Below are 12,066 nucleotides of genomic sequence, written 5' to 3'. Positions count from 1 at the left end.
AAGAACTGACTCACTGGAAAAGACCCTGATGCTGGGAAAGATTGAGGGCGGGAGGAGAAGGGGACGACAGGATGAGATGGTTGGGTGGTATCATCGACTCGATGGACGTGAGTCTGAGTGAACTCCAGGAGCTGGTGATGGACAGGGCGGCCTGGTGTGCTGTGGTTCATGGGGTCGCAAAGAGTCAGACACAACTGAGTGACTGAACTGACTGACCTCTAAAACATATATAATAGTAAATTTGAGACAAATTAAAGATCTAATTGAAAAATAAAACATTACATTTACTAGAAAAAAATATGAGGGTATATTTAGAGATAGGAAAAGATGTAAAAATAGGTTGAAGAAAGCACAAAATGACAATATAATTAATTTAGCATTACAATAAAAACTAATTTTTTGTTATCATTAAGCTAAAGTAGGTAGCAGATTTGGCAGGGAAGGGTTGTGAAATACATCCTGTATAACCAATGGGTATTAAGAGTATATTAAAATATCTCTTAAGTATATATGAATAAGACATCTAATAATAAGAAAAAAAAACAGCAAAAAGAAAATCTAAAAGTCTAATACATACATGAAAAGATATTCAACTTCAGTTACTCATGAAAGCATAAACTAAATGACAAGATAATTGTTTCATATGCCCCTTGACTGTTAATTATAAAGTCTGACTCACAATTTCTGAAGGGAAAAAAACAACAACAAAGGAAACAGAATTCTCATATACTACTGGGAGGAACGTAAACTGATAAATCATTTTGAGTGCAATTTGGCAGACACTATTCAGAACACTCCTACCTGAGGGCCAGCAATTACACTTTCAGGTATGTATACCAGAGCAGAGGTCAGCAAGTTAAAGCTTGCCAGTCATCTGTGCTTATGAATTAAGTTTTACTGAAACGCAGCCATGCTCATTTGCTCATATACTGTTGTCTGTGGTTGCTCTCTTGCTACAAAAGCAGAGCTGAGTAGTTGCAACAGACCACATGGTCCACAAAGTCTAAATACTTACCATACAGCCCTCCAAGAAAAAGATTCTTGATCTAGAAAAACTTTTGTGCACGTTTATAGGATATGGATAAGTATGTTTATCAGAGTTGTTTTAACAGCGAGAAATTATAAATAACCTAAGTATCTGTCAACCAGAAAACAGGTAAAGCTACACAGAACTATGTCATCCATGTATTTATAAAACATTACAGCAGTACAGAAGTATAAGTAACCGTCACCCTACCAATCCCCAACTCCCAGAAAAAGCTCTTATGAACAACTCAATGTGCATTTATCCAACCTTTTCTTACACGCAGAGAGGAGAGTAGGGAGCACCATACTAGGTGCCCAAATGTGTGTTGAACAAAGAAACAAATAAATAACCAAACTGTTAACGGAGATAGCTAGAGACTAATTCAAACAGGCATGGGCAAGAGTGGAGTTTGTTTCAATTTCCCCTGAACTGTTCAACAGTCATTTGCATGTGTTTTATTGGTCATCTGCATTTTCTTTTCAATAAACTGAATGACTACATCCTCTGCCCATATAAAAACAGTTGTCTTTTCCTTATTAGTTTGTAGAATTCTTACAGTACAGGGATATTAAACCTTTCTCCCTTGATGTGTCACAAACAGTTTCCCGTATGCTTTTTCCTGCAGGATGAATGCTTCAAAATTTTACAAAATAAATCCTGTGCCCTCCGATTGCTTTTGGGTTTCCATTCTTAATTAAGATCTCTCTTGTCCTGTATTTTCTTCTATTAATTTTATTTTTTACATTTAGATATTTAACTCACCTGTAACTGTTCATGTACAAGATGTGAGGTAGGGATCTAATTTAATTTCTGTACTACCAAATAGGGCTTCCCTGATGGCTCAGTAGTAAAGAATCCGCCTGCCAATGCAGGAGATATGGGTTCAATCACTGGGACAGGAAGATCCCCTGGAGAAGGAAATGGCAACCCACTCCAGTATTCTTGCCTGAGAAATCCCATGGACAGAGAAGCCTGATGGCCTACAGTTCACGGGGTCACAAAAGAGTCAGACATGACTTAGTGACTAAAAGACAACTACCACCAAAAAGGTTCCTAGTTCTTATCTATGCGTTCACTGAGTTATTTACCACTCCCCACCCCACCCCGCCCCAAACTTGCAACTTTTATCATTAAAAGATTTCAGATTTTCTTACATCTTCTTCTAGTCTCTATTCTGTTCTATTTGCCTACATCTATTCCTGTGCTATTAATATCATATTGTGATTACTGCAACACCTTTACAGTAAATTTTACCAAATGGTAAGGTAAATCCTCACTCATTATAATTTTCTTAAATACTTTTGGAAATTCTTACTTTACAAACTTAAGAATCTTTTTTCTGGGCTCTAAAAAAACTAAGATTATGACTGGAATCATATTATATTTCTAAATCAACTTTTTAAAGAAAGACATTATTAGGATATTAAAATCTTCTCACCTAGGGATCTTATTTATTTTTAGCAACAGGGACATCAATGGTGTAATGGAAGCGGGATCTTACGCACCTGAAACAAGGTCCTGGAGTGATACCCTACCATGTGCGGTGGACGGCAGGCAGGACACGCAGCAGGCTCCCTCTCGGGTGGAAGGGGAGATTGCCAGTTAGAGAGTAATGTCAGGTTGGCTCACAGTTACCAGGGAAACCACCAGGGGGAAAGCCCTTGACTGCCCCAGTGATAGGCACAGTCAATAGCTGGGGCCGGGCAAGTGTGGGAAGGTCAGTCTTGTATGCAGGGTGCAGGGGAAGCAGGCATTCACAGCATGTACAGACGGCAAGAGAACAGCCAGCCTGAGTGGTCTGGCTACTCACTTCACTCCTCCATACCCTGCAGGACCCTTACAATCTTGGCCTCTCTTTTGAGATATCCCTGGCGTCGCTGCAACCAGATAACACAAACACAACGCAGACAGCCACACAGGCTTCTCTACTTTCAAGGCCACATAGCGTGTCCTTTAGCAATTTTATATTTTTCTTCATGTGGGTCTGTTTTTGGTATTTTAAAGTTTCCTGCCATTATGAAGAGATCTTTCTATCCAATTTCCATTTCCAAATGGTAGCCATTGCTAATAGAGAAACACTAATTTATCTTAACTCCAGCCACCTTACTGAGTTCTCTCAGCTGAAATACTTTTTGGCTCTTCGCCATGGCTTTTCTAGGTAGACAACTATATAATTCACAAATGACAATTATTTGGTCTCTTCCCTTCTAGTTGGAAAATAGTGCAGTAGTTCAACAACTTGTTTTCTTTCTACGTGCATTAGTGGAACCTCCAAACAAAGTTAGGTAATAGTGATGCCAGCAAGCAGCAAACCATGTTAATGACCGCAATGGTAATAATCTAATTATTTCTCTATTTTCTCAGTCTAATATAATGTTGCCTTCTGTTTCTGGTACATAATTATTTTTTAAAAAATTTTTACTCTATTCTTATTTTACTTGGAACTTTTATCCATCTTTTTTCCTTGCAAAGGAGGTACCACATTTTTTTCTCATGGCCTCAGGCCTTCTTGGAATTCACTTCCATGTTCATTAGCTGGCCTAGTCTTACATGTTGAGTCACTCAAGTAGAGTTACAAGGGAAAGAATTACTATGGGCAATTATTTTCATTATTCCCATCACCTAATTATTAATATTTGTAACAGCTGCATACTACTAATTTAATAACTACCCAAATGATGGACACTGTAATGTCTCTCTAAGTGTCTTACAAATACTGTTGCAATGAATATCATAAAATCTATACTTATATTCTTGCTGCTTTAAGTAGACATTCCTGGAGGACATACTCTGAGAGTATTACAGAATTACTAGGTCAGAGGGTACAAACATTTTAACTTTGACAGGTAGTGCTACAGAGTCCTTCAGGACTGTACCAGTGTATTCTTACACAGGCAGACGACAATGCTTCGTATTACAGTCTCTCACAATCTCACCAGTATTACATGATGCTAAACTTTAAAGCTTTTGCCAGTCTGATAGGCAGAAAATTAACCAACCAAAAAATAAACCACCACCACTAACGAAAAACAACATTATTTTGTGTTACTTTTCCCTAATGACTAGTGATGTTTCAGTATCTTTTCACAATTATTTATTAACCACTTGTACTTTTGTGATGGGACTACTCATACCTTTTGATTATTTTCCTCTTTGGGTTGTCTTGTTTTCAACTGATTTGTAGTTGCTCCCTGTATATTACGGATATTAACTCCTCATGTGTACTACAAATACTTCCATTTTTGCTTTGTGTACAATATTTCTTTAACCCTAACCTTAATATGGAGAAGGCAATGGCACCCCACTCCAGTACCCTTGCCTGGAAAATCCCATGGACGGAGGAGCCTGGTAGGCTGCAGTCCATGGGGTCGCTAAGAGTCGGACACGACTGAGCGACTTCACTTTCACTTTTCACTTTCATGCATTGGAGAAGGAAACGGCAACCCACTCCAGTGCTCCTGCCTGGAGAATCCCAGGGATTGGGAAGCCTGGTGGGCTGCCATCTATACAGTCGCACAGAGTCAGACACGACTGAAGCGACTTAGCAGCAGCAGCAGCAACCTTAATATATTTCCAGAATAAATGAATGTTTGCTGTATTTATAAAATATGGGCTAAAAATTCCTTAGAATATTAATTACCAAAAGAAGAACACTATATTCCAGAACAAAATTAAAATGAATACATCTGCACATATCTGGACAGTATGGCCAAGAAAGAACTCAAGTTAATCTGTTCTACAGTAAGCTGTCTGGAATATACTTATTTATATATATATATATATATTAGAGAAAGCAATGGCAACCCACTCCAGTACTCTTGCCTGGAAAATCCCATGGGTGGAGGAGCCTGGTAGGCTGCAGTCCATGGGGTCGCACAGAGTCGGACAGGACCGAGCGACTTTACTTTCACGTTTCACTTTGATGTACTGGAGAAGGAAATGGCAACCCACTCCAGTGTTCTTGCCTGGAGAATCCCAGGGACGGGGGAGCCCGTCCGTCTCTGGGGTCGCACAGAGTCGGACACGACTGAAGCGACTTAGCAGCAGTAGCAGCAGCATATTTATATATTAATACAGAAATTTTCATATCTACCTCTTATTTCTTAAGTACCTTTAAAAACAAACACATTAACGGATATACAAAAACATGCATACAGTATTCCATAAATTCACATTCTAAAAACGTAAATTCATATAAACCAGAGTAAAATTTCTCATAGTTTTTCTATAAAAAAACAAAGAAAATCTGCCTGGTATTTTAAAATAATTTCATGAAAACACCAACTGTTACAAATACTAAATCTGTATTAATTGTATCATATAATTTAATTTACAGTATTTTTGGAAATTCATTATATATTCTTGATTCCTTGCCACTTATATGGTGATAAATACCTTCTCCCAATATGTAACTTATCTTTTCACCTTTTTTTTTCCTTTTGGCCGTGCCACTTGGCTTGTGGGGTCTTAGTTCTCTGACCACAGCTGGAACTCAGGGCCTGGCAGTACAAGCACTTGAGCCCAGACCGATGGATAGACAGGAAATTCCCAAACATGTTTTTTCCCCTTTTCATTTTCTTCAAGGTGCCTAATAAAGATAATCTCTTAATTTTAAAGTAGTAGAATTTTACCAATCTTTGCAATTAGTCTAATGTCTTAAGAAATCCTTTCTTATCCCAATATTCTTTCTTTACATAGTTGAGAGCAGAAACACGGGAATGTTCTCCATCCAATTCGTTTCTCTTCCCAATGTTCTCTTTGTATGTTTCTCTCCTTGAATGAGACTTTCCTTTTTTAATATTCTGGGTTTCATTACACAAACACGGAAGTAAAAATCTCAAAGGATAACTAAAGTTAGCCAGCAGCGAATAAGATGACCAGAATTGAATTCTTTTTCCCTCTTATAATTCCAAAGCAGAGCAGAACAGTATCAGAGAACTGAAATAGGAGGGCAGAATTATGTGAATACTGGTTATGCTTCCCAGCAGCCATATTAAATTATTCTTGTTTTGAACTCGTGCCAAAGTAAAGACAGACTTTAAAATATCTTTAATAATAAAACTTAAGCAGAGTTAACAGAGCTGTAATTCACTCGATCCTTCATGGAAATCTGGCTAGCACTGCTTCGTAGCTTAATGATGAGCGTTACCTGTGCCCGCTTTTCCATATCCTGGCAAGTGCCTAGCTGTTCTTCCATTGCAACTCTGATTTGCCGTGCCTCGTACTCCAGCTGCCTTCTGGTCATATCTGTTTGTAAGGAAAACTAAAACCACAAATAAAATGGAAATGTGAGGGTCTTGTGTTTATCAGTAAAAATGAAAAAGCATATAAGTACCAATAAAGAAAATGAATGAACAAATACATAATTGTTATATATGAGAAAATTACTTTTTACTCTAAGAAGTCCTAAAACTTGATCAGTGCGAGGCTCAGCCTGGGTTTCTGATGTGAAGAGTTGAAACACTTTTATTGCCCCACAGTCACCAACAGTTTTAATTAAATTGTACAAGCTCTTTAAAATGTATATGTATATACTGGTCCAGTTAAGGTCAGCCTATTTTTAGTTACAATTCTTCTGCCCTGAAAAAGCACTACTTTGAATTATTAAAAATTAGAATATTAATGTGGACAAAATAGAAAAATCAAGAATCAGGTCCATCATCCTTAAGTTGATACCTCACTTTAGGATTGTTATATACATATAGACTAAACTGAGAGAACTTTCCCACATGTAAAATGAAGAAGATAGAATAAAGAAAAGCTTTTATATAATACAATCATAAATTGAGAGATAACACAAACTTTTTGGTAAAAATATAAATATGAACCAAAGTTGAAACAAACCAAAAAAAGTACTTCTTCATGGAGTGGGTGTTAGTACATTCAAAACTTCATTAGCCCTCTAACTACAATTCCAGATGCTGTGGTAACTGCTAGGTATAAAAAATGAGGGAAAAGAGAAGGCAAAGAAACTTACAAAGACACGCTCCAAGGCTAAAAAACGACCAGGCGAAATGACAGGTGACAGTTATAATGGACCATGAAAGGAATAATCAAGCGCTGTAGATTTTTCATGCTCTGTAAGTCCAATCAAAAGCTGCATGTGGACAATTCCCCGCAGGTCCAGGGGTTAGGACTCCATGCGCTCACTGTCAAGGGCGCAGGTCTGATCCCTGATCAAGAAACTGAGACCCTACATACATACACACACATACTCACACACACCCACACACAAAAGCTGCATGTGTATGTGTCTGACTCAGAATAACATCCTGTAGGCCTAAGAATCCCAAAGTGCGTTGTCAGGTAAGTTAGAGGACCTTTCACCCTTTTCTCTTACAATATACAGATGACACACGCAGAATGTGTTCCTATAGGCATATCCACATTATGTGCTGCAACACAGTTGAAACAGTCTGCATGCTGTGAGTCATGTTATAAGTACAGCGAGTCAGTTATAACTACACTTATTTGTCCTCCACTTCTAAAAATCCCTTGCACAAAAGGCTGAAGATGACACATTATGCTACAATAATGTGGTTTATATCTGATGTTTTAAGCAATGCCTAGTAACCTGATAAGTATTTCCATATGAAATCATTCTCAACCTGCCTTCCCAATATAAAATAAAAATTTTGTGAATTTAAAAATATTTATGAAATATAAGCAATTTACATTTGCTAATGTTGCCTAATGGTCTATAATGTCTTACATATCCTCTTAAATAAATGTGAATGACTATATGGTAAATTAATATGGGAATGATTTGACAACTGATCTTTGTTTCAGGTATTAACCGATTGCTCTCGAACTGTTTCATACACAACTGCATGCAGACAGCTGGACTCTAAATATTGTACATTTTAATCACCAAAGTGAATGTTAAGCAAAACACCACTTTAACATTAAGAGCAAATATCCCTCCAAACCCTCCTGAGCTCCTAATCCTCACGCGTCAACACTCTCTATGAACTGTTCTTTCATTTGTCGTGTCTCCTGAGCTCCCAAAATGATGTTAAGGACGTTGTCAGGAAGGGAGATTCTTTCCCTCTCACAAACCTGGGTAAGTTTGTGCTCAGGAGGCTGAGCACTAGTTCTAGCTCCTGCCAGACAATGCCCACGCAGGAAACTGATTAACTGTGTGTTTTGGAAAAGGTTTTTCCTTCGTTGTACTTTTTCTTTTATTATGTCCTCTCAAAACTTTATTAGAAAATGAAAAATCTAAGTTAAGAGTGGAAGATTAATTTTAACTGGCCTATTAAATTGTTTTAAAATTTATGGGTGACAGTTAAAGTCTTATTTAAAATTATTAATGTATTTCAGAAATGTTCTTATACGTGTCACCCCATAAATAAAACAGTTAACTTGGAGAGGCTCAGTGGGGAGGGAGAGGCTGACAGAATTAAGTTATTTTTTACATAGTTCTATTAGCAAAACAAACAACTTTTAGTGCTTGCAAAAAGCCCTAACATCTGTGCCAACAACTACTGTCATTTACAATAACTAGAATAGGACTCAACTTATCTCAAAGATACTTTCATTGCAAAAACCATCTGGCACGAGTCCTGTAATATAGTTCAAAAAACAGACAGATGGTGAAAAACATTTCTACAGAGTATCTTTGGTAATTCAACACATCTAATAAAAAACCTAGTTGAATCCTGAATCTTTTAGTTGTATCATCTTTATATACAAAATTCACTGACTATATATTTATGTTGAAGTTGGATAAAACATATTATAGTTTACAAATAACTATATAGTTATAAACTTAGATATACTTTCAGATATAAAAATAAGTTATTTTGTCAAGTTACTTACATTTTCAGTTAAAGGAAGGCTATCTATTCTTTTAGTGAGATTCTGAAGTTGAGCATAATACCAGTCTTTTTCCTTTTCTTCTTTGTCAAGGTCAGCAAGAAGCAATGATCTGTTTTTCAAAAAAAATTTAAGTTTACACAATGCTAATACAGAACACATAACAGCAACTCTAAGCTATAACTGTAATGTTTTCTAGTTAAAGTAATATAATGAATCAGTAAGAATTTTACTAATTTGAGATTTCTGAAGGTGGGACTTAGATTATAATCATTAAAATTTGAATATTAAAAGTTTTAAACTTTTTCAGCTAAATAAGATGGCAACCATTCTTACTAGAATATTTACATTCTAACCAAATGCTTTCTTCACATTTATTTACAATCTAAGAATTTGATGTTGGTATACAGTAAAAAGTACAGATTTAATAAAACTCAGATATAAGAATAAAAAGTATAATAAAGAAGCAAAGAAAAGCAGTAATTATGCAAAAAAGAAATCTAGAGTATAGGGAACTATTGCATGTAGCTTTCAGCTTCTTATTGGTCAAAATAAGAAATATATTATCACTGTGCAATAAGAGGAGGTTGTTCTGAGGGAGAGAAACATTTTCTTAGGCTTGAAATCTGAAGATGAACTTGTTACATAATTTGTGACAACCCAATCGATGATGTCCTCAATTACAACCTATATCAATACTCTATACCTGATCAATATAAACATAAATGCAAAATAAAGTGTTAAGAGGAAAAAATCAGTAGGCACAAGAAGTATTAAAGATCCTGCATGGCTCAGAGGGTAAAGTGTCTGCCTGCAAGGCAGGAGACATGGGTTCGATCCCTGGGTTGGGAAGATCCCCTGGAGAAGGAAATGGCAACCCACTCCAGTACTCTTGCCTAGAAAATCCCATGGACAGAGAAGCCTGGTAGACTACAATCCGTGGGATCGCAAAGAGTCGGACACGACTGAGCGACTTCACTTTCACTTTCACAAGAAGTATATGATCTATGTCTTTTTGTGTGACTCCTTCCCTAAGCGACCACTATTATTCTCTTATATTTATTTCCAGAGACATTCTATAAAAATGAAAGAATGTATGTGTGTGTATGTACACGTACATTTTAAAACATAAATAATAGCATATTATTAGCTGTGTTGTCTTATAACTTTTTACCACTTAAAGCCTATCTTGGAGATCATTCTTGTATCAGAATATAAAAAGGTTCTATGTGTTTTTCTGCTAGCTGCAAAGATATTTATGAATCCATACAAGAGTAAATAGTAACTGATTCTACGTTAGACGGCATTTAGGGTCTTTTTTTTTTTCCCATTTAGGGTCTTTCTAATCTTTTGCTATTATAAATAGTGCTCCACTGAATATCCTTATAAGTAACTTCATTGTACAAATATGCAAGCATGTATAGACGACAAATTCCTAGGATATGTAAATTTTTAACTTACTGTCCTTACTAGATATTGTACCAATTTATGCTTCTGCCACCTTTGACAATCTAAATGCTTTATCAAACTTTTAAGATTCTTTTACATTTCTAGGGTTTAAAAAATGGTGTATCATTATGGACTTCCTGGTTTTTGGCCATGCTGCAGAGCCAGACCATGGATGGAACCCCAGCTCGCGGCATTAGAAGTGCAGAGTCCTAACCACTAGACCAAAAGGGAATTTCCTATTACTAAGGTTTTAATTTGATTTCTTTTAGTATGGGTAAGGGTAAACATTTTTCCAAGTTTAAAATCCATTTTTATTTCCTTTTCTGTGGCTTTTTCTTATTTACAGGACCTCTTCTGCATTAAGAATGATAGTACTCTGTCAGTTATAAATGTTATTTTCTCAGTTAATCACTTGAATATGAAGATATTTTTTATTACAGCTTCTGGGCTTTGCTCTTACTGAGTCATTCCCCACTCTGACTCTGTTATTAACACTTTAAAATTCTGTTTGATTATATTTTCTTGATGAGTATGTATGAATGTATGTGGAAAGTTCTACTGTTGCTAAACTTTCCTTTCTTTACTGAGAAGCAACTTGAAAAATAAGAAATAAGCCTTCACTTTTTGCTGTGGCAACCTCAGTAGCGGGGGAATTCATGGGAAGAAGCCAGATCCTGGTTACGATGTACCAACCTGAGGCAGAGGTGTTGACCAATGAGAAGCTGCCCTCTCCCTTCCATTTTTGACAATAGGAGCAGGAGAAAGCAGTGCAGAAATCCTGAACCCCTTTCACAGGCTGGGTATTACAACTAGCAAAAAAATGAGATCTGATCCTATTTTTAAATGATCCCTGATGAGCACCTGCAGGACCTACCAGGACTAAGGCAAGGAAACAAGGGATAGAGGGAGATGCTATTTCTTCTGATTCAGTTCAGTTCAGTAGCTCAGTCGTGTCTGACTCTTCGCAACCCCATGAATCGCAGCACGCCAGGCCTCCCTGTCCATCACCAGCTCCCGGAGTTCACCCAAACTCATGTGCATCGAGTCGGTGATGCCATCTAACCATCTCATCCTCTGTCATCCCCTTCTCCTCCTGTCCCCAATCCCTCCCAGCATCAGAGTCTTTTCCAATGAATCAACTCTTCGCATGAGATGGCCAAAGTACTGGAGTTTCAGCTTAAGCGTCATTCCTTCCAAAGAAATCCCAGGGCTAATCTCCTTCAGAATGGACTGGTTGGATCTCCTTGCAGTCCAAGGGACTCTCAAGAGTCTTCTCCAACACCACAGTTCAAAAGCATCAATTCTTTGGCACTCAGCCTTCTTCACAGTCCAACTCTCACATCCATACATCACCACTGTAAAAACCATAGCCTTGACTAGACGGACCTTTGTTGGCAAAGTCATGTCTCTGCTTTTGAATATGCTGTCTAGGTTGGTCATAACTTTCCTTCCAAGGAGTAAAAGTCTTTTAATTTCATGGCTGCAGTCACCATCTGCAGTGATTTTGGAGCCCCCCAAAATAAAGCCTGACGCTGTTTCCACTGTTTCCCCATCTATTTCCCATGAAGTGATGGGACCAGATGCCATGATCTTAGTTTTCTGAATGTTGAGCTTTAAGCCAACTTTTTCACTCTCTTTCACTTTCATCAAGGGGCTTTTTAGTTCCTCTTCACTTTCTGCCATAAGGGTGGTGTGTCATCTGCATATCTGAGGTTATTGATATTTCTCCCGGCAATCTTGATTCCAGCTTGTGCTTCTCCAGCCCAGCGTTT

The 12,066-nt window shown here is 37.3% G+C and overlaps 1 protein-coding gene across 28 annotated transcripts in view; it reads right to left on the bottom strand.

Moving 5' to 3' along the window:
- APC (APC regulator of Wnt signaling pathway) overlaps nt 1–12,066 on the bottom strand; it is a 351,744-nt gene that overhangs the window by 48,841 nt on the left and 290,837 nt on the right. For 17 of the 28 annotated variants that reach the window (XM_086323316.1, XM_086323311.1, XM_086323314.1 and 14 more), the window contains 2 exons: nt 8,849–8,957; nt 6,177–6,290 (listed from right to left, as the gene is read on the bottom strand). In XM_086323316.1, coding sequence (XP_086179442.1) covers nt 6,177–6,290; nt 8,849–8,957 — 223 coding nt within the window. Of the gene's footprint in view, nt 1–2,532; nt 2,605–6,176; nt 6,291–8,848; nt 8,958–12,066 lie in introns of all 28 variants that reach the window. The other 11 variants (XM_086323303.1, XM_086323301.1, XM_086323308.1 and 8 more) reach the window with 1 other exon arrangement.

Source organism: Bos grunniens, chromosome 10, assembly GCF_055505025.1.
Source record: "Bos grunniens cultivar Pamir isolate PY7600 chromosome 10, Bosgru_T2T1.0, whole genome shotgun sequence".
NCBI classification, from domain to species: Eukaryota; Metazoa; Chordata; class Mammalia; order Artiodactyla; family Bovidae; genus Bos; species Bos grunniens.
This window is presented reverse-complemented; position numbering and strand designations above follow the sequence as displayed.